Source organism: Mus caroli, chromosome 10 (genome assembly GCF_900094665.2).
Source record: "Mus caroli chromosome 10, CAROLI_EIJ_v1.1, whole genome shotgun sequence".
Lineage (NCBI taxonomy): Eukaryota > Metazoa > Chordata > Mammalia > Rodentia > Muridae > Mus > Mus caroli.
The window spans coordinates 87771559-87795445 of NC_034579.1; the positions used below are offsets into that span (position 1 = coordinate 87771559).

Genomic DNA, 23887 nt, shown 5'->3' on the forward strand with positions numbered 1-23887 from the left:
TAGTCACAGTACCCCCAGGATATATTGGGGTGTTACTGAATGGAGTTTAGTCACAGTACCCCCAGGATATATTGGGGTGTTACTGAATGGAGTTTTAAAGGAGCCTTACAGTGTGGCAAGCCGAGGAGAAAAGGCTGGTCACCTGATTCCTTGTCGTAAGTTACTAATCCATTACGCTTCTGTCTTAACGTATTGTTGCTCTGGTTAAATTTGCTTCCACCTTTAAATGAGTGGCACACTGTGGTTATCCACTCCCCAGCACCCTCTTAATGGCTCACAACTGTCTGTAATTCCAATTCCAAGAGAGCTGACACCCTCTTCTGACCTTGGCATGTGATGCGCATACATATATGCAGGCAAAACACATAAAATAATAAATAAATAAATAAATATTAAAAAATTGGCTACCAGCTATGAATTGGATTACATGAAGCAAATTACTTGATCTTTTTGGCTTAAAAATGCCAAATAAAAACAAAATACACTTAAATGATTTGGTATGTGAAAATTTTAAAATATTTTCCATTATTGGGTTTACTAAGCTCATTGATGATTTGTTTTTTGCTGATGGGAATTTATGAACTGGATGTGACAGCACACCTTTGTGATTTTAGTTGGGAGGCTGAGGCAGGAGTGTAGCAGGAGTTCTGGGCTATCTGGGGTTAAATAGTAAGTTTCAGATTAGCATGGGCTATAGAGTAAGACACTGTCTTAAAAACAAATCAGATACCTCAGACAGGAGACAAGACACACACACACACACACACACACACACACACACCCCAGGATCAACTGTCAAACCAAGTTGTTGGAAGTAATCGATAAAAGGTACTTAGGCAGGTGGGTCTGTAAAGCTCCTGACAGCTGGGTGGCTATCATGGATGCACACAGCTGTCTCCGGGTTTATTTGACTGTCACAGAGCGTCCCCTGTGCCTTATGTATACTCTTCGTGCTCTAGTTTGCAAGCTTATTTTCTGTGTTGCTTCTTGGACATTGGATCCCTTCTACAGTATGTAGAGGATACCCCTTACGTCCCAGGTAGCATCCATGCTTGTCAGCAGATCATGGCTCATGTTTTTGGGGGTGCTCACATCCCAGTGGAGGAAGAAGGATCAAAATACATCAACAGGAAGAACCTCAGTGCTTCCAGTGATGTGCTAGAAACCGTAGTAGCGACTTTGGAGGAAAGCCTCTGAGAAAGTGATATTTGACTAGAATTTAAATTGAGTGCAGAGAGCCAAAGCCAGTGGGGAGTTTGAGAAAGGACATTCAAACAGTATTGTGTGAGAGCTGTAATTAAAACCAGGCTTTACTTCCTTTGATGAGTGACCATTGCTCGCTCTTCCTGATTCAAAGTGTTGTTTTGTCCTGTTCTTTTTCACTTGAACCTTTTCCAGTTCCTCTGGAAGTGGGATCTTCCACATAGCAGTGGGGGTCCTACTGGTAGAAAGACAAGCTCTGACCAGTTCCACCTAGTTCTTCCCAACATCATGTTCTGTCACTGCGGAGTTGACGCCTTCATTTTGCGGTCAGTGGAGATTTCTAAGGTCCCTTCTGTCTTTGTGTGTGCCTTTTCTTCCGTTCCTGCTTCTATTTCATAGTTACATGGCCTTTTGTGCCTCAGTGACATATCCCTGCTAAATCTTCATCTTTTTAAGCATTTATTTGTGTTATGTTTGTGCGAGTATGTTTGTGCGTGTGTGCGTGCTTGCACACATGTGTATGAGAACATACGCACCATCACAGAGTTATAGAGGTCAGGGACAGTTTGTGTGAGTCATTTCTCTCCTGTGTGGATGTGAGGGATTGAAGTCAGGTCTTTAGGGTTGTATGGTAAGTCCCTTTACCCACTGAGGCATCTCACTCACCAGATTTTTGTTTGTGTGTGTGTGTGTTTTTTTTTTTGTTTTTTTGTTTTGTTTGTTTGTTTTTGTTTTTCGAGACAGGGTTTCTCTGTGTAGCCCTGGCTATCCTGGCACTCACTTTGTAGACCAGGCTGGCCTTGAACTCAGAAATCCGCCTACCTCTGCCTCCCGAGTGCTGGGATTAAAGGCGTGCGCCACCACGCCCGGCTTGTGTGTGTTTTTTTTAATGGTACCATTTTTCAGTTAATTGTGGTCATGTAACATCTCCTTTCTTTCTTTTTAACCTTGCACCAATAGCATCCATAATGTCTCTCTCCCTTGGAAGTCTCAGTTACTCTGAGGAACTTACATTGTGTCTCTCCACCTAGAGCAGCAGCAGCAGCAGCAGCAGCATCTATCAATGCTTCCTTTCTAGACAGTGCTAACCTGCCTACAGAGCCCAGGGAACGTTTTTAAGTAACTCGCTTTCATCGTGGTTAAGGGAACATAGTCCGTGGAGTGAAATTGTTTGGGTTCCCACCCCTCACTAGCACTGTGATCTCAGGCAACTCACTTCCTTTAAGCCCTACGTTCCCTCGCCAAAAAACAAAACGAAGTAGAGCGTGGGGTTGACGTTGCCCTTATTTCAAGGATTGTTTTGAACAAATGAACAAATGCTGACATTTCTGAGAACAATGTCTGTCACGGAGTACACAGAGATGTTTAGTTATTACTGGTCATATACAGTAAGGGAAATCTTAAACATCTCACAGCAAGCACTCAGGGCTTTGCCAGTGAATACACACTATTTTAAGTATGCCTTGTCTTTGCTGAGTGAGGAAGCAATTTGCTTATATTCAGAGCCCTGCTGTGCTTCCGACTTAGTACTGCTATGCTGGATAACCTTGAACAAATAGTCAGCTTCAGTCAAGTTGGCCAGTACGTGCCTGTAATCCCAGCACTTGGGAGGCAAAGGCAGGAGGATTGCCATAAGTTTGAAGCCAGCCTGGTCTATAGTGGATTCTAGGCCAGCCAAGACAACCAACTTAAAAACAACAGAGGAGTGGATAATGACAAGTATTGGTGAGAAGGCCAGGGGTGAGGTGGGGGTGGGGGTGGGGTGGGAGGTTAAAAGGAGAAGCAGTACTTTAGGAAATAGTTGCAGTTTTTCAAAAGCTTAACTGTAGGCATCATTTGGCCCAGAAAGTCTACATTATCCACAAGAAGTGAAAATATATGCCCACACAAAAATGTTTCATATTGTCTCTGTTCATAATTGAAAGTCTTACTTAGATGGTGGGACACTAAGGTAGATTGTTGGAGTTAATTACTGGAGTAGAAGAATTATTGGTGCCATGGCCAGGCAGACAGAGAACAGTATGGTGAGGGCTCTGAGGAGCATTTATGCCCCAGCATCAGAGACCAGCGGCCTGGTGGGGAATCTGAACAGAGGAAAGTAGGGCCTGCCTGGCAAAGTGACCTTCCTAAGGTAGGGATGGTTTCCCAGCACACGGCTGCAGCTGCAGGAGGAAGAGAAGGGGATGGGGAACAGAATGTGTGCTCACCTTATCCTCTGATATAAGCCCCCAGGTGAGACGCTGTGGCACCTGAAAATCTGTTAGAGAGTCACATTGCCTCAAAGAGGCTGTCTGTCAGCATCTGAGAGGGGAATGGCTGCTGCGGAGACTGTGGCCTGAGCGGCAGCTACATTCTAGCACTGCACTATTCTGATAGTGACCCAAGAGACTAAATGATCATCATCCGAAAACTGAAGAGACTAAATGTGGTATATCCACGCAGTAGAGTCCTGTTTGGCCATAGAAAAGAATGGAGAGTGACTAGTAACGAGCCCAGAGTGTTTTGGAAGATAGGGAATATATTATGAATTTTGATTGTGATGATGGCTGGACAGTCCTGAATTTGCTAAGAACCACTGAATTATTTAAAGAGTGAAGTGTGGTGGTGGTGTATGCCTTTAATCCTAGCACTCAGGAGGCAGGGGCGGGGCTGGGTGGGGCAGGGCAGGGGCAGGGGCAGGGAGAGAGCTCTGTGAGTTAGAGAGACCAGTATGGTCTGCCTAGTGAGTTCTGGGCCAGCCAGGGCTGTAAAGTGAGAACCTGCCTCAAGAGCAGCATCAGCACCCAGTCATTTCCAAACAGTGCACCAGCTTCCCATAGCATCTGCCATAGGTACGATCTTTGATGCCTATGAGGTACAGGGATTTTAGAAAGGCCATGTAGTCTACTCGAAAACCCCCAGTTTGGAATTTTTTCATTTCAATCTGATTTTCTCTTAACAAACTGGTACATTGTTCACAGAAGCCAAATGATGTTCCTGGAACAGGTTTGGAGAACAGTAGTAAACTGTGAGAGTCTTTGCTAACCCCCTTACGTGGAGAGTGTTATTGAGCAGGTGTCTGTATATGGATGCTCACACAAAGGCCATGGGTCAGATGGCTTCCTCTGTTGCTCTCCACCCTGTTTTCTCCAGGAGGAGCTCTTCCTGAAACTGGAGCTCAGTCCTTACTTCAGCAAGGTTGGTGGTGTTGTCTTGTCAGTCCTTTATACTGTACCGGGATCTGAACTTGGGTCCTCGTATTCGTGGACCACCTGAGCCACCCCTCTAGCTCCCTAGAAATTCTTTAGACTTCAGTTTATTGTTCTTTCTGTTTTTAATAAATGTTTGTTTTAAAGAAATATGTTAGGCATGGCCATACTCATGGTCTTAGTATTTGGAAGGCAGAGACAGGAGCATGCCTGCAAATTAGAGGCCATCTTGTTCTACATAGTAAATTCCAAGCCACCCAAGGACTTAGTGAGACTTAGAGGAAATTCATTACTTAACAAAAAAGGAAGTGTATTCATTTTGTTTCTTTATGATTAAACGTTCTGCAGCTTCTCTAGATAGATATTTGTTTCTCTGTTCCTTTTCCAATCTTTTGAAAATAGCCATGCTTATTCTCTTGTGACAAGAAGGGTGGAAACTGAAAAAGACATTGTCCTTTAGGTGACATCATGATATCACCTCCTCTTTCACGTAAAAGCTATAAAGAGCTGTGCCTTGGGCAGGTCTTGCTGTTAACATTTATCTCCTGTAAGTAGAACTCTTGGGTGTGATAGTGGAGGCCTCTTAACAATAGTATTAAACACACTAAGAAAATGTCACTGGACATCACTGGTTCTGAGCAAATATGAAATGAAGAGAACACGTCAGAATGTGCAAAGCTGGGCTGTTATCAGGAGCATGACAGCATGTCACTGGATTTCTGGTCAAAGGTCCTGTTTTGGAATCTGTGTGACTTATTTCTTGACCTTGACAACATGCTTTCATTTGTCTGTGGCTGTGTTTCATGGGCAGGCTTTGAGAAGATGTTATTATTTAATAGGCAGTCTGCTTTGAAGTGTGATACAGTTTCATTAACTGAGAAATGTGAAGTGCCAAACGGGCCACTGAGGTCTCACAAGGTGTGTTCCCGTCATTGTTTTGCTGGGTTGGAATCACTGACTGCTCTTACAAGATGGAGAGAATATAGAACTTTGAATATTCGTTGTCTTTAGAGAAATGGCTCAGTAGTTAGGAGGTAGCACTTATGGCTCCTGTAGAAGACTTTGGTTCCTAGCAGGAACCTAGAACTCCTATCAGGATGCTTACAATTGAAGTGTCAGCCTCTGAGCATCTGTGCCCTTGTGCGCACGCGCACACACACACACACACACACACACACACAACATTAAAATAGACCTTAGGTGGAGTGTGGTGGCAAATGCTCTTAACATTTAACTCCTGTAAGTGTTATACATAAATGTTAATGCCCTTCAATCCCACCTCTGGATCTGCAGAGGACCCAGATTCAGCTCCTAGCTCTTACATGGTGGCTCACAGCCCTCTGTAACCCCACTTTCCTCTCTGACCACTAAAGGCAGCAAACATACATGTGCTGCATACACATGCACATAGGCAAAATATTCATCTACAAAAATTATAAAAAAATAAAAATAAAATAAATCATAGAAAAGGACAGAGTCGATAACTATGTGGACTCCTAGATTAGATTTCCTTATTTAATTCAGTCAAACTATACTGTATTATATATGTGCCACAGATTTTGAGTTTGTGTTTTTATGTTACATATAACATATCAAACAGTGTGTTCTAGGCTTAGGATCTGAGACAGTAGCAGCCACCTGTACATATTTGTTTATTCATGAATTTGCTAGTTCATGAACAGTGGGGTTTGGCACTATGCTTATATTTAGAAGGATACAAAAGTAGATAGATAGACTAGAGAGAATTAGGATATTTCCACAGATAGTAACAGTCTGCTGAGTGTCTTATAAATAGTGTGTGAACAAGAGAGTAATCTCGTCCTTCAAGGGTGGGAGCCTTCATAAAGAGAAAATCTGTGACTTGTCATCTTAAAGAATGAGCTGGAACATGGGGCAGCCAGAAATCCAAGGAAGGAAAAGATGCTCTTGAGCAGCAGGGAATTCCTAAACAAAGGGGAGGTGTAAGGAAGGAGACAGAGGGGCGGAGCTAGCTTACAATTACAAATCCCTGAAACCTTGAGCTCCAGGAGACCTCTTCCAAGTTTATCTTGGGCATTTCATCAAGTGACAGAAGTCACTCACTTCAAGGAAAGGGGCAGTTAAGCGCTGAGGAACTATTCAGAAGGATAAATGAACAGGCCTTTTGACTCAGAAGGGTGGCACCGAGAACAAGAAAGAGGAATTCAGGTTTCTGGCCTCAGTGCACGGGTAGGTGTATAAGGAAGTTCCCACTTCCTTTATAGGTCTCCTGTCTGAGTCAGCTGAAATCAACTGAATAGGCACACCCACCAGGGAAAAGGCAGGCCCATTTATTAGCCTGTGTATGGCAGCAACACAAAACCATAGAACACAAAGAAGGGCCATCCAGTTCATAGGGAACTGAAGGTGGAGAATTTGCACTGTGAACTCTGCTGTCCCTGTAGAGATCAAATCTCTCTTGGGTGGCAGTGCTCAGAAAAAAGGAGAGGATTCGATTTAGCTCAGTAGGTGGAGATCTTGTCATATTTTCTGAGTGAGCCTTTGCTGGTTAGGGGAATTTTTAGGGAGGAAATATAAGACAATTGCAGTTATTTTGGGTGACCTTTCTTCAGTGAGATGCTGATCTCATAGAGAGCCTTCTCTATGCTGGGAACCAGGGACAGAGCCTTAAAAAAATCTAAGGTTCTTGGTGCTTGGTTCTGTGCTCCTGTGCTCAGCCCCTCAGAGCCTCCTATTTCAAGGTGTTGTTGTTTGAGCCCTGCACTGGGGAGCCAGTATGGAATGAATGCTTACAGTGCCCAAAGGTCATCAAATGCATCTTCCTCCCTTTCCTGGGCAGTGTTTTCAGTCCCTTCTTCAAATACTCACACTCCATCCCAGATCTGTGATTTTAAAGTTTTGAAGTAGTTACCTGGGATACAAACTGTAAGACATACACCTGCTTCTCATGATGTTCAAACCCAGCTTCAGAGCAGTGGCCTGGCTGCAGTAGAGCTATTTCTCATACTAATTTTGCTGTCAAATGTCAGCAAGGTCATATTTTAGAAGGATGACATAAAGATACTACTGACTCTTTCTTTATGGAAACACGCTCAGGATAATTGGGACAAGAGATGTGGTCTGGTGGCATGGCTCAGTGGGTAGAGGTGTTTGTCACCAAACTGCCACACTTCGTGACCTAAAGTTAATCCATGGGTGGGACCCACAGGTAGAAGAAGAGAACCAGCCCCTTGACCAACACACACACACACACACACACACACACACAGAGAGAGAGAGAGAGAGAGAGAGAGAGAGAACTTAAAACATTTAAAAGATATATATATATATATATATATATATATATATAGTCTGTTAGGAGACTATAGAAACCCTAATCAAAACATTGAAGGGCTACCATGCCCACCTGCAGTGTATACCAATCTCCGTATCTCCACTTAGGTTTGTATTTCAAGACAGTGAGGACGTCACTAAGTAAACTAGGTAGTCCAGGGTGGCTTACAGTTTAAAATCCTCCTGCCTTAGCTTCCTGAGGTCTGACAGGACTTGTTCCTTTGTTTGGAGACATGACCTCATTGTGTAGCCTGGCTAGCCTCCATCCCCTGATCCTCCTACCTTACAGGTTTGTGTCTCTATGCCCAACTTGATTGATGTTTTTAATTGTAGCTCTTGTGTGGGTGCGATGTTGTAGCTCATTGTGATTTTAACGTAACCATGTCAAAATATTTCCTATACTTGTTGGCCATTCTTACATCCGCTCTGCGCTGGTGAAGTGTCTGCTCACATCAATTCTCATTTTTAACCGTGGAGTTTGAGTTATCACAGTTGGGTTTTTTTAAATACTTATTTTTATTTTATGTGTATGAGTGTTTTGCATATATGTATTTCTGTGTGCCTGAGTGTACACATTCTGCATGTCTGGTGCCTGAAGAGCTCAGAAGAGGTCATCATATCTCTCAGCTATAGAATTTTGGATGGTCTTGAGCCACTGTGTAGGTACAGGAAACAGAACCTGGGCCTTCTGTAAGAGCAACAAATGCCTTTTAAGTGATGAGCCCTATAGTTATCAGAGGGCGTGTGTGTGTGTGTGTGTGTGTTGTGTGTATTCTGGATACCAGTCCTTTGTTAGAATTATATATAGTTAAGTTTTCTAGTCTGTATTTTGTCCTTCGCTGTAGTAGAAGCATGCTGTCTGCCCAAGGACGGTGTATGATAATTATGGAGGGTCCCACTCTACACAGTTCTGTGTGATTCCGGCTCTGGTAGAGCAAGGCTCTGTGCAGAGAGTAAGGCCCCAGTGCCAGGACAGTACCAAAAGGAGGAAAGGAGATAAAAGACAAGTACTTAAGTAATAATACCTTAAGAGAAAGGCATATTTTCTGTATGTTTCATCTGTGAAGACAGCAAGGACAGTGGGTCTCCTGCAACAGCTGGTGTTGCAGATGGTGGTGGGCTGCCATGTGGGTGCCCTTATTCTCTGCAGAACAGCAAGTGTGTTCTGTTTTTTTTCCCTTTCTTCTTCAGACTGGGTCTTTCTAACTCTGAAGACCAGGCTAACCTCAAACTCACAGAGGTCTGCCTATCTCTGCCTCCTACCTACCTGCTGGGATTAAAGATGGTATACCTGCCCAGCAAGTGTGTTTTAGTGCTGAGCCATCTCTCTAGCCCACACCTCCCTCATTTTTGGGTTTGTGTATGTGGCTAGGGGTTGGGGGCCTGGAAGCAGGGCTAGAGATCAAGTACAGGGCCTCAAACTTTCTGAGCATCACAGAACATCACTTAGCCCTTTAATGAGTTTCTAATTTTAAAAATGTATACTGATTTTAGCAGCATTAACCTTAGAGTTACAGATAGTATGGAGAGATGCATAATGTTATTAGAATATCAGTTATCCAAGGGTGTGTGTGTGTGTGTGTGTGTGTAAGCACGTATGCAGTCCCAGTCACCAGTTCATGACCGATGTCTGGTCTGCACGATCACATCCATTTCAAAAAATGTAGAAGCTGAATGGTTGGAGTTGAGGAGAACAAAATATGTGCATCCTGTAAATGGGATTCTAAATCCTAGCCAGCCTGTACAGAAGACACGCAGTCCAGGGATTTTATTCACAAGCTGTAAACCAAGCCTGTGCAGACTTGGGAGCTATTCTAGCTACACCCCAGCCATCTGGCCCTTGTTACTTGATGTTTCCCCTGGCCGCGTGCTCATGGTCCATCTCCTCTCCTGGCCACTTCCTCTTCTCCACATCTCTGCCCTCTTCCCCTTTCCTCTCTTCCTGCCACCCCCATCCCCGGCCAGGTAACTGAAAGCCTGCCGACCTCTATTACTGCCCTATTAGGCTTTATCCTTTTATTGGCCAATTGACACTGCCAGCAAGGTTTGTAAGAAGCTGGTGTAAGGGAGAATTCACTCCTCTTGGGCAACCAGGTATTTGGATACAGTATTTAGCATTTGAATCATAGCAGCACCAGCAACCCCAACAGCAACCCATTCGTCTTAATCATTCAAGAACCTACTCTAGAAAAGTGGGTATTAATAGGGACAGAAGTCAGAGTCATGTAATTGTCCCTTTAGCAATAGAATTTGAGAGCTGAGGAAAAGAAGGCAAAGCGCACACTAGGTTAATTAGACAGCATTTGTATGTCCCGCGGAGAAGTGGCCTCTTATCTGGTTTGGTTTCTGTTGCTGTGGTAAATAGCGTAAGCAAAAGCAACATGAGAAAAGAGTGGGTTTAGTTGGCTCACAGGATACGGTCCATCACTAGAAGCCACCGGGAGACAGGAACTGAAGCAGAGACTAGAGAGGGATGCCATTTACTGGCTTGCTTCCATGCTCACGTTCAGAATGCTCATGTCTGTCACTCTTCTACAGCCCAGGATTGTCTGTCCTAGGTCAGCACCACCCACAGTGGGCTGAGCTCTCCTACGTGTGTATTAGCAATCAAGGAAACGCTCCACAGACATTAATTATCACAGGCTTGGAGGCAGTTTCTCAATTGTGGGTCTCTCTTCTCAAGTGCTTTGACAGCCAAAATTAGCCACCACATTTGCCATCTGAGGGTTCTTTTCATGAATACTCCGGTTGCAGCCTTCTCTGAATGTTCTTGGCAGAGCAGTCTCTGTCAGTAAAAGGGTTAGGGCTTCTTGGTACTGCATGCAAACTCTTTTAGTAAAACATAGAAGGAATAATAAGTACAAGAAGGCTTAGAGATTAGTGGTTAGCTGCCACTCCCACCTGCACTTCTTTGGCCTCCAGTGGCTCCTGTGTATGCTTTGTGCAGACATGCACACACATACACATTAGAACAAGTGACTAAGTAAATAAATACATGTCCAGGTTCTGGAGGTGCTAAGTTTGAAACTCCCTGGTAGAGCTCTAACCTAGCATGTGAGGTATCTCTTAAATCAGTCCTCAGCTCTGCAACAAACGAACAGAATCCAGAATCTAAACATACTGAAGAACCTTCGTGTGAGGTGTGATTGTGCCTATAATCCCCCAACTCAGGAGGCTGCAGTAGACAGACTCTGAGATGAGTTCAGGGTACAGCAAGACCCTATCTCAAAATAAAACAAAATACACTGAGGTGAAACCTTTAAGGATTATTACGCACTTGGACATCAGCTATGCTTAGCTAAGAGAGGACAAGGACTTTATGGTAAATACAGAACACAAGCAGTCACGGGTTTAAATATCACTAAAATGTTTTCTCCCAGAGAGTTGACACATTTTTATACCACATTTATTTTATATCTTTGTTTTGACATGGAAATTATGGAACCATGTGAAACTAATTCAAGAGCTAAGGAAGAGGACTTGGGTTTAGATGGGTGGCAGGGCACTCGGCTAGAATGCTGAAGAGATTTTTTTTTTTTTTTTATGGATACCCACCACCACCAAAAAATTAAAAATAAGATAAAGAACTAAGATAATACTTTGAAGTGCTGTGTGCTAAGTGGATCAGCTGGGATGGAACACCATTTCCTGGTAGAGAAAGCTACTTCTGAGAGCCATTGCTTTAACTCATCACCCTGCCCCGCCCCGCCCCGCCCCGCCCCGCCTCCATGGCATTCTGTTGATGAATGGCGAGGGGATTGCCATGGTGACTTTTTATGCATTTCCTTGCCCAGTAGTTCTTGAAACAGCTCAGACTAACTGTCTGGTGCTGCCAGAACTGGAAAGAATGCAAACAAGAATGAAAAAAAAAAAATCTTTGCAAAATGGTGTTTTTCTATAGCTGCTTCGGAACTTGTCTTTAGTTTTAAGTGTGTGTGTATGTGTGTGTGTGTGTGAGAGAGAGAGAGAGAGAGAGAGAGAGAGAGAGAGAGAGAGAGCTTGTATGCACATATACATGTGCTCTGCTGTGGGCTTAAGCCTGTACACCAAACAAACTTGTACTGAGAAGTTAGATTCCCAAGCCTGGTTATCATTTTCACCTTAAGTAAATATCTTAATTGCTTATTCCTTATTTACTGCTTAGTTGTTGTTTTTTTTCCCCCTTCACTAAGGGATTGCATTTTCAGATCTTTCAGAGACTAGGAAGGGAAACATCCATCTGTCCCCTGCAAACAGCAGCAAGCGCACTTAAATGTCAGAAGTGCTTTCTAAATCATCTTCATTCCCCTCTCCCTCCAGACATGTACCGTTTGTTTGTCCTTGCTGGGATAGTTAGTTAGTGTTCACATTAAGAAATAATTAAAAGATGTCCTTGAGATGATGTCGGATATAGAATGTCATGAAGAGTCCTGATTACACTGTGCTTTTAGAATTAGAGAGATTTGACTTACACAGCCCATGAATAGTTCTTCATAGCACATCTTCATGCATCATCTAAAGTGCATTTATTTATTTATTTATTTAGTTAGTTAGTTAGTTAGTTAGTTAGTTGGGCTTGCAGTGTTGTCAAGGTTGGCCTAGAACCCACCATCTTCCTGCCTCAAGCCTCCCGAGGATTGGAATTACTTGTGCATACACAACCTCACTGGGCTTTTTGTGATACTCATAAGTGTTTTCTTTGTGGTATTTTAACATTTCCATTTTGAACCTTTGCTGTTCATTTGATTGATTGGTTGGTTGGTTGGTTGGTTGATTGGTTGATCGACATGGGTCTCACTATGTAGCCCTGTTCTGGAACTCACTATGTAGACCAGGCTGGCCTCAATCTTATAGAGATCTAGCTATATCTACAAGGGCTCAGATTAAAGGTGTGTGTCCCCCCCACCCCCAGTCCCATTCCTGATTTCTCTCAGCTACTTCTGAATCATCATCTTACTACTTCCCCATGTTTGCAGTTGAGGTACTGTGTGGGGCAGTAGACCATGCCACCAGGCAGAACTGGTAAGGTTGTAGCAAGCTCAGAACCCCCAATAAATCTAATAATTGAGAATGGCAGGACTTGGGCCAGGTGTGGTGGCGCACGCCTTTAATCCCAGCACTCGGGAGGCAGAGGCAGGCAGATTTCTGAGTTCGAGGTCAGCCTGGTCTACAAAGTGAGTTCCAGGACAGCCAGGGCTATACAGAGAAACCCTGTCTCGAAAAAAACCAAAAAAAAAAAAGAAAAAGAATGGCAGGACTTCATTCTAGCTCCAGACCATGGGAGCACGTCACCATGACATCCCACAAAGAGGACCATGACATCTGGTCATGTAGCATAAAAACCTAGTTCTCCATGTTAATGAGAACTACACTAGATAGGCCAATGAGTGTCTCTTCCTGGGCATCCCTTCCTGCAAAAGGTATTTAACCCCTGATTCATCCTGAGTAAGATGTATGCATCCTCATGCATCATGAATAAGACAGTTTGGACAAGCAAGGACTGTCTCTTTCATCTAGGACTGCCACCGGGTGACGGAGTCTCCCATAGAAGGCCTGTCTTTCAGACCCTCCATACGTTTGACATTCACTTGTGCCAAGCCAGATTCTGCCCTGTCCTGGGCCCCGCAGACTCCAGTTCTTAGTCCCAGTGGTGCTTAGGAGTTTGAGAACCACAGTCTCTGACCCAACCCCTGTTGTTTTCACCTGGAGAAACATGGACTGGGACCCCCATGTTTCACCTTCTCTGAGCTGCATGTCCGCAGCCCAGCACTCCAGCAGTGAGGAAGACATGCAGCCTAACAGCCCTGCATTTCGCCTCCTCTGAGCGTCACATCAGTAGCTCTCTGACACCCCAGTGGCAGGGCAGAAATGTAAAATGACAGTATTGCATAGTGTGGATCGTGTGCTGATAAGGATGGGGGTAAAGTGCTTGTCCAGCGAGCTCACGGCTGACCCCATACTTTATGAATTCATGCTTCTCAATGCTCTCTTTAACCTCAGGATGAAGATGCTGGGATGAAAAGCAAAGTTCATCATATCGCCAAGGAGATCATGAGCTCCGAGAAAGTGTAGGTATCGAGTTACCCGTTCCGAAGACTGTTCTTCCCCAGTTGGCCTATTAAAAAACACAGTGCTTTCCTTGTTTTGTTTTACAGGTTTGTGGATGTGTTAAAGCTTTTGCATATTGTAAGTATCTGTTAATATTTTTCTCAAATCGAAGATTATTCCTTGCCCTGCTCTTTTCTTACCCCAAAGGTTCTCAGCATAGCTAACAAGTGAACAATACACACGTGCTCTCTAGTCCTTGGTCATATTTTAAATTTGCAAAAAAATTACATACTTATAAATTAAATATGTAATTTTAATTATGTACATATATATAAAAATTAGACATTTTCCAAAATGTCTGTATCCCATTTATACCCAGATATACCTAGATGATTTCTAAAAATATGTCTTCAGCAGTCTTGCATTTCTTCATAATAATGAGCTATGATGGCTGTTGCTTCTGCTCCTTCTCTTCCTCTTCCTCTCTTCCTCCTTTCCCCCACCCCCCACCCCCCACCAGACTACATCCTCAGCACTTACAATGATGATGACTTATCTTTAGGGCATTTCTTCTCCAATTCTAGCAGCTTCCAAACACAGACACGTGACACAGGCAGTTTTATAGCTTTTTTTTTTTTTCATGCAAATCATCATACTTGAGCAGACCTGTTAGGAAACAACTGTATATATCCGACCACATACTCATTTTTCCTCTTATACTTTTTTGTCCCTGCAAGTTTTTTCAAAATTCGGTGTGCACTGGCAGTCAAAGTACTTTTAGTGTTGCTTTGTTTTGATTATAGTTTGGCAAGATATCCTAAATACCCCAAACATTCCACACATGTGTGCTACTATGTGTACTCAAGTCTTCTTGAAAATTTCCCTTGAAAATTATATTGTCTGTCTGACTGTCTCTGTGTGTGTCTCTCTTCTGGAACCCTGGAGTCCTCAAGTCCTCTCCTCCTCTTACTCTCTTACCCTCTTTTACCATCTCTGTCTTTATCCCTCTTTCTCTCTTGAAACAGTCTCACTTCATCCCATCTTTGACTCAGAGGTGTAGTGATCCTCCTGCCTCAGCCTCCAGACTCCCAGTTATAGTTTTGAGCCACCAGACTAGACAGCAATCTGATAGAATATTCTAGTCTCATTCTGTTGTGATAAAACACTGGGACCAAATGCAACGGGGGCGGGGGGCGGGGAAAGAAAGGGTTTCTTTGCTTACACTTCTAGTTTAAAATCTATGTTGAGGGAAGTCAGAGCAAGAACTCCAGGCAGGACCCAATTGGAACATCGCTTACTTTCTTATAAGCCCACACCCACTTGCCTAGGGATGGTGCTGCCCAGAGTGGGCTATGCTGTCCTCAGTCAGTCATCAATTAAGACAGTCTCTCATGAACATTATCACAGGCCAACTGGTCTGGCAGTTCCTTAATTAAGGTTTCTTCTTCACAGGTGACTCTAGAGTCTGCCAAGTTGAAAACAACTAACCGGCACATAGACTCCCAATAAGCCTAGAAAGCTAGAACCAAGGCTACCTGGTTATAATTCACTACGTTGCTGTAGTGAATTAATCTGCTCTATCTCCCCAGCAGGGGCTGTGCAAGTTCCTTGCTAGCCGCCCAATGCTCTGGATTCTTGAATGAAAGGCACACACATGCATCCTTCTATTTTAAGATGCCTTAAACAGTGCAGTTCTGAGCCATTCCCTAACATCCATGTTGCTAATGCCTCCCCTCTGATACTCCTGAGTTATTACTTACTGAAATCTGTATTCCGTCTTTGCTACCCTAGATCAAATTTGGGGGTGGGGGGCTGGGGCCGCTCAACCCTGCTTTTACATGGCTGGTATTCTGTCTTCTGCTGCTTTTAAGCTTACATCTTATTCCTTCCCTGGCAATGACAATTCTCTTTCATCTTTCTTGGGTTCCCTTGCCTGGGAAATCTAAAAGTTCTACCTCTGTCTCTCTTCCCAGCCATTGGCTGCTGGCAACTTTACCAATAAAAGTTAACTGGGGGGCTGGTGAGATGGCTCAGTGGGTAAGAGCACCCGACTGCTCTTCCGAAGGTCCAGAGTTCAAATCCCAGCAACCACATGGTGGCTCACAACCATCCGTAACGAGATCTGGCACCCTCTTCTGGAGTGTCTGAAGACAGCTACAGTGTACTTACATATAATAAATAAATAAATAAATAAATCTTTAAAAAAAAAAAAAAAGAGCTAAACTTTAAAAAAAAAAAAAAGTTAACTGGGGACAGGGACCCTCAGTGTCTTATACTCAGGTGTGTGGGTTCCCATGTAATTTTGGGAGCTGAATTAGCACAAATAATATTATCACCAATCCACAACATTTCACCCTTTTTGTTCATTAAAAAGGCCTTTTCTCTCAGATTTGCAATGAACATAGTTATCACAGTTGTTTAAGCTATAAGGTTGTGTAAGCTATACTCAATCAATTTTGTCAATTTAGGTAAATTACAATCCTATATCTGAATTGTTTTGATTTTTAACTTGTATTACCATCTGAAAACCATCCATTCAAATCTAGGTTATCTTCCTTAATGCTGAACAACTTAAGTTTGATTATGAGACTATAACTAGTCTTCAACCCCATGAGAGATCAAAGAATGAATTATATATTACCTGAAAACATAGGAAGCACCAAAACATAGCTTCCAAGACTTTACCATTCTGCAGAGACAGTTGAATACCTGGGCAGTCCCTCATTCCTCAAAGCATTGGAGCATCTGTCTTCAGCCTTCTGGCTCAGAACCATCTGACAGACTGTCAGTGAAGCAGGAATATGGAGGACTAGCTTACTATGTCTTGGCAGAGCTAAGCTGTCGCCTGTCCCTCTGTCTTGTGTCCTTTCTTGGAGAGTATTTTTTGTCTGAAGATGAATTAGGGAAATTCTTGCCCAATGGCTACCTTGCCACAATTGGAGCAACTCCATATGAGGGTTTTGATGATCACTATCTTCCTTGAACCGTGAAGGGGGTACTGTCAGGTGTAGACATGTCTCCTAGTCAAAATTGCTATTAATAATGAAAGATATCTTAATGCCAAATATAATGTATTTATTTTTCTAAGTGCAATATAAAATGAACACATCTCCCTACTTCTCATGTTTTCCCACCTCAAAATTGTCACTCTGTCGCAACTACAGCCTTATCTTGTGAGGAATGTGGACTTTCAAATGATCATGCATGCACTTTGTCTTCTCTCTAGCTCCTGTTAACATGGCTACCGCCTTCTTTTTTGAGCAGTTCCATTCATATTAAGACTTCTGGATGAAATTCATTATTATAGCACTTTTGTCTTGCTTCTGTCTTCCCTTGTCTTGGTTTGGCATCTCCTTCTCTTGGTTGCCCTATTTCAAATCTTTGATTCTTGGCTTCCAAAGACTTGTGGGTACCGAATATATTTGAATAAATGGCCTCTAATGAGCATTTTTATATAAGTTTTAGTATATTATATAATTATACAAATTATTTTTAGCCTCACAACATCTGTAAAACATAGTTGTTTTTCCCTTTGTTTATTTTAAATGAAGGCCGTAACCTGCTAAAAATGCTACTAAATGTCAAAGCTGGGCTTTGAAGTCTTGTCTATGTGAGTTCTTGGTGCGGAAATTAAAATGTTTCCTTGCACTCCTAACCGTTGCTATTTATAGCATATCTGTAGGATGTAGTGTGTCCCTGGCATATTTGTTGCTTACAGAAGCCTTTTCAGCTGCCTAGGAAACCAGAGAAACTCTTGTTTTTCATCTTCTAAAGATGAAAATGAAGCTGGATTTTCTTCCTTATATTTCTTATGAACATGATGTATTAATGTTACTAAGGAGAGTTGAGAACATGGTGTAAACACTTGGTTTCTATGGTGTGTTGCATTGAATGCACTGACGATTTTACACAACCTGATCTGTGCATTCAGAGGAGGAAGGATCATTTCACCTGGAAAAATACTTTCATTTAAAAAAAAAAAGTTAGCAAAGCACACTGGTAGACCCCTGCAATTCCTGCACTTGGGGAGGCTGAGGCACAAAAATCACAAGTTTAAGGCCATCCTGGGTTATATAACAAGACTCTGCTTGAACAAACAAGGCCAAACCAGTTAAGTTATAGAGATGGGGACTTTCCCTTTTACTTCCCAGTCTCCCTTTTATTTTTGCATATTTATCACATGTCTTTGAGCCCCACAGCTGCTTTGCTTTGCTGTGGTTTTCTGTGAGTGACTTTTACTCACTGAGAACTCCCATCCATCCCTGTGTCTATGTGGGCTTTTGTAATTCATGGTCTCCTGATAGTGGTTAAACAATGGCAAAGGTCAAGCTCTCCTCCTGGGACAGCTGGTAATTAAGTCACACACTCCTCCCTGGTTCTGAAGATAGACAGCAGACTCTATAGGCCAGGCCATCTGTTCTCTGCTTCCGTGCCTCGGGTGTTCAGACTCGATCCTCTTTGCACTGATGCTCTTGCTAGGGTCTCCCCACTGATTAGAGTAGGCAGAGTGAGCACGTTGATAATGTAAAGCTTTGGAGCTGTTCTGGGTCTTATTTATGGGCTGTTGGGGGGGGGGGGAATTGTTAAGACGAACATTGTAATATGCTTTATTATTTAGAGGTCCCTTTCAGTCTTTAACATTTTCAGCTTGAGCAAGCATTTAGTGACTGTAATCATAGGTGATCTGACTTTGCATGCAGAACCTTTGGTTGGTTTTTATTAGAATTAGTGTTGTGTCTCGTTGATGTCAGTAATATCCACTGTGTGACTAATATTTTCCACCTCCTCTTCTCCTCCTTTATTTTAATTAAGCAGTCTCTTTGTCTCTCCACCCTACTGTCCTTTCCAGTGCTGGTTTCAAACTCAGGGGCCTCACACAGTCTAGGCTGGTGCTCTCCCATTAGGCCACACTGCCAGGCTTGGTAACCGCTTCCCTGGAGTCCAGAAGATGCTCCTGCATCTTTGCTCACCTGCATCTACACTGCTGTAGTGAAGGGAGCTTGGGTGAATTTAGATGCTTCTGACCAAAATAGTCTTGTTGCTCCTAAAATGTCACACTTTAAAGATTGTCACACTTTCCCAAATTATCCTGGCTGTTAGGATTTTTTAAAAAAAATTACATGTTGTAATCATCTTTTTTTATTATTAAAAAAAAGAAAAAAAAAAAGCCGGGCCCTCCTTCCAGTGGCACCACTTTGCTGGTGGCTGAGGTTCCTGAGTAGCTGGGGCGTTTATCTGTGTAGTTCCTGTGGAATTAGTTGCATCTGGCCCCAGGGTCAGAGTGCATTGTTTTGGGGGAGATGGAGCCAAAGAAGAGGAGTGCAGTCATGGTTGCCTGCTGTGTGCAGTTATGGAGCTGCTAAGTTACTTGTTGGAGATTTGCTGTTCATTGTCTTACCCTGGAGGCAGGGATGCCCTGTTCTGAGCTGGATTTAACCTAAGATTTTGTGTGCTGAGCACTCTTTGCCACCAAGAAAGCCAGTGATAGTGCCAGGTGAAAATAAATATTAACATTTAAAATTTGTGTGTGTGTGTTTGTGTGTGTGTGTGTGTGTGTTGAGGCAGGGTCTTTTTATAATGTAACTTTGGCTGTCATAGAGGTCAGTATTTAGCCCAGGATGATCTCACACTCTGAGATCCACCTGCCTCTGCCTCCCAAGCGCTGGGATCAGCAGTATTCACCACCACGTCTGGCCTTTTTAAAAACATATATTAAGACAGACTTTGTTCATTACAATGTGCTGATTTTGCAGTGGTAAAGGAATTGGACTTTACTCCAAACACAGAATCCATAGTCAAGGAGAAAGTGAGTCTCAGTGAGTAGAAGGTTCCCAAAGGAAAAGTGGGGGGCAGGGTGATCTGCTAATGCTTGAGAGATGGTGGAAGGAGAGGCGCAGGGCCAGAGGCTGGAGGGGTGGTGAGTTCTTAGTAAAGCTAGCTTGGATAAGGAAGTGCTTTGGCTGAGCACTTTGGTAAAGCAGAGTGTTGTTGTCAAATGCCTGCTTAGAACATACAACTGTGGCTCTTAGAGGTCCAAACTCTTCAATTTCCTATAGTCTTTATTAAATGTCCTTTTTTTTGAGGCAGGGTATCCCTGTGTAGTTCAGTGTAGCCTCAGACACACAGTAATCCTCCTGCCTTGGCCACTCCCTACCCCCAATGCCTTTGTTTATGCAGGGGCATATGCCACCATCCCTGTCTTTCTTTCACTCTCTTAAGTACAAAATAAACTTTCTATTTTGTTTTGAGCTCCTACCATAATTTTCAAAACTATACTATTGGTCTTCAATTCATCTAAAGCTGCCCCAAAACATCCAGTACTCTAAGAAAACAAATCACGCCTCACCAGGTTGTGGTAAGAGTCTCCTGAATGGTGGCTACGTCATTGGTCAGTCCCCTTTGGATTTGGCTGGTCTTTTTTAAATGTGTCTCAAATAAACAAGTGTCTGTTCTGGCCGCGGTGGAAGACATGGAATGTAAAGTCTGGCCGAAGCAGTGCGAGACTGGCTCCTCATCCACTGTCACTGTCATGATGAGGAAATGCCTTCCAGTTGGAAAACAAAAGTTATTCTGCTGCCAAGCGACCAGCACAGTCTTCACTTAATTCTGCAGGAAGACAGGAGCAGGAACTCCTGCATCTGAACTGTGCCCATCACCACACTGGCGGATACATGTTTCGCTGCTGAGCTTTGAACGTGTTTACCATCTGGGGAGTGATTCAGAAGTGTGTTCTATAGCTTTCCTCGATCGATCGTAGACAGTCTTAACGACTTCCAAGAGTTAAGTAGCTGTGTTTTCTCCCAGCAAAATGCCAGGGCTGATTGAGGCAAGCTGCAAGGGATGGAATGTGGCTGCTGTCAGCTTGTTCTCTGGAGATGCCTGTGTGGTTTGCTAAAACTGGAGTTTTTGCAAACTAAATTCTTGTTTGATATTTCACTAGTTACACAAGTTAGTTCTGTAGTCGCTATGTATAGATAAGGTGTTCCTTTAGATTAGTATGACTAATGGGACAATAAAAATGAACCCAGGTTCTACTTTCAGAAAAGGGTTTTAGTATTTGTTAAGAACGTGAGGAGGCTGAGAATGTAGCTCTGTGGTAGACTTTCCTGCCTAGCATTAGGAAGCCCTGGGCTTAGTCCTGAGTGTCTAATAAACTGGGTATGGTGCTACAGGCCTGTTGTTATTCCAGTGCTGGGGAGGTAGAGGCAAGAAGAGCAGAGGGTCAAGGCTATCCTTGGCTACTTAACAGTTTTGAGGCCATACTGGCAAATCTGTAATTGCAGTCATCCAGAGGTTGAGGGAGTAGGATTGTCATTTCCTGAGGCCATCCTGGTCTCAGCAAGACTGTCTGAAAACATAAAGAAAACATTGAGGGGAGATTGAAGTGTAGCTGGGACGTGAAACCTTGTCTGCCTTCAGAAGACTGGGAACATAATATCCCGCTCTGTAAAGAAACTTGAGTTTCCTTTAGGGTAGGAAACCTCCCGTTCTTTTAGACTACATGTGAGGATTTTTTAATTTGGGGTTTGTTTTGTTCATTTCCATATCTTCATTTTTATTTTTTTAATTTGCCCCGGAGAAGTAAGAGATACTCTTAATTAATTTATCTTTTAGGGGAATATGTTGGAGGGATCAACAGAGGAAATGCTAGCCCTTTCCAAGAGAGAGCCTAGAGGGTTTGCTCAGGATTCTGTTTGAGGATTTGTAATCAGACTGTTAGGAGAAGGAATGGTCCTTTGTTTTGGAGTCTTGAACTGGGGGGACTCCAGTATTGTTTAACTTAGATCTTGAGGCCCACCCTCAGGACAATGGAGCCTCTGCCGACACTTATCTCCCCCTCCTCCTCTGCAGTGCTGGGTGTGGTGCTGGTGACCTATATTAAAACATGGCAGTAGTCTTAGAATGAACAGAAGATGAAAATATGTGGGCTTTTTTTTTAGGGGAAAAAATAAATATTTTAAAAGTTAACATATTCTCAATATCCCCAGCTCCAGACCCCCTGAGGGGCCTGTGAGAAGAGTTGTTGGGCCATGCTGCCCCGGTTTGGGAGTTCTGACTGTCCAGAAACACACTGCACTGCCACAGAGGGTGGGAGGCCTAGAAGGGAGCCCTGTGAGGAGAGCGTGTGGGAAGGCTGTGTGTAGATCCAGACTTCACACGCCGCACTGCTTCAGCAGCATAAAATTCTGCTGAGTCATGGGGTCTTGTAGTGGGGACATGACTCTCTAGTTCAGGCCATGAGGCACCATGCCCTGCTGTGGTAGCACACCTGTCCTGTCCATCAAGGACATCTGTCCAGGGTGGCACATGGAGATCCTGAGCCCCCACTGGACCCCGTGTTGGCCTAGGAGATTGGCGAACCCAATGGGCATCTGCTACACCATCGTGTTCTGTGGGTTCATGAGATGCAGACTGGGGGCCTGTGCTTTGGGTTGGTTCTTGTTTTTGGGGTAGTATTGGAGTGTGCTACTTGGTTTCTCAGAGGGGCTGATTCTGGGTAAGTCACCTTCAAGAATGCTGGTATGTAAGACTGGGCAGGATTCCCTCACTCATTCATTATGGGTGCCACCCCAGGGAGACCCCAGGTGGATATGTCGCCCGTGAGCTTATGTGGCCAGAAACATCTTTGCCTATCAGGTGCTGCTGAGGTGGGTATGGGACCAGGTGGCTTGATTTTAAAGTATAAATGGTGAGCTCACTGGGATCTTGGCTCAGGGAGAGGAACATTGACACCTAGAGTCGGAGTGTTGTGTTGACTGTACCAAATGTGTTGCAGTATGTTTGTGCAACAGCCAATTAAACATTCTTGCTAGTACTATAGTAGTTGTGTAACAGTTGCACCTATTTCACAAGTGAGGAAACCGAGGTCAGGTCAAGGAAGCAGAGTCAGTCAAGGGCAGTGGCCGAGATCTAGAATCCTGATTGCCAAGTGCCTCCCTCTGCAAGACTCAGCTAGAAGCTCCAGGTTGGGAAATGACTTATGACAGAGATGAGGGCCTCTTAAATCCAGAATGGAGTTAGCTAAAACCTTCTTAGAACTTCTTAAAAATTTTAATTGAATATTTTTGAGAATGTCATGTATAAGTACTACACTTACATAATTTCTGTCTCACCCTCCAACTCCTTTTCCCACTTTAAACTCCTGCTTTGCCCACACTTCCCAATTCACTCTTTAATCACATCCACAGACACACAAAATCTACTGAGTCTACTTAGTATTGCTCCTATGTAGATAATTCTTGGGGCTGACCACTTGGGACTAAATAACTATCAGGGTCATTCCCTAGGAAAAAAAGGATTCTTTCCCTTCTGGCAGCTTATTGTTCTTCATCTAGGTGTGGGGCCTTGTGACAGTTCCCCCTTTCATGTTCACACATCAGCTGTTTAGGCAATAAGTTGTGATTTCGTGTGATTCCCAGTCATGTCTAGAAGATGCTGTCTCAGAGCAGGTCTCCTGAATTTCTGGCACTTATTTTTTCTCTCCACGATTCCCCAGTGTTTTCTGAGCCTTGAGTGTAGGGGTTGTGTTATAGGTGAACCAGTTGGGGCTGGACACCCCGTAATCATTTGTCTTCTATATTTTGACTAGTTGTGGATCTCTGTAACAGTCCCTATGTATTGCAAAGGGGAGCTTCTTTGATGAGGTATAAAAGCTACACATATCTGTGGGTATAAAGATCAATATTTAGGATAAAGTTAAAATATATATTGGTTCATGTATCAGTCAGAGTCCTCTAGAATAACAGAATTTGTAGAATGGATCTCTGGTATACATATATAGAGAAAGGGGATTTATTAGAATAACTTACGAAGTGTAGTCCAGCAAATCCAACAATAGCTGACTATGGATGGAAAGTCTAAGAATCCAGAAGTTGCTCAGTCCCCGAGGCTGGGTGTCTCAGCTCGTCTCAGCAGAAGTAGGCTTCTAATGCCAACGAGGGAATGGACTCGAAAACAAGGCGAGAGCAGGCAGGCAACAAGCAGGAGCCTCCTCCTTTGTCCTGGTGTAGGGCATCCATGTGAAGGTGGGGCCCAGATTAAAGGCGTGTCTTCCCCCCTCAAGATCCAGATTAGAGGTGGATCTGTATACTTCAAACTAAACAGAAGTCCCTTAATGTTGTGCCCTCCATTTTTGGATATTAGTTAATTCCATATGT

General features: G+C 43.4%; 1 protein-coding gene across 1 annotated transcript in view; it reads left to right on the top strand.

The window, feature by feature from the left end:
* The window catches only part of Fgd6 (FYVE, RhoGEF and PH domain containing 6), a 107143-nt gene that overhangs the window by 41180 nt on the left and 42076 nt on the right, over window positions 1-23887 (top strand). The window contains exons 4-5 of the mRNA XM_021174937.1: window positions 13683-13750; window positions 13838-13868. Of these exons, the coding sequence (XP_021030596.1) occupies window positions 13683-13750; window positions 13838-13868 (99 nt within the window). The remainder of the gene's footprint in view (window positions 1-13682; window positions 13751-13837; window positions 13869-23887) is intronic.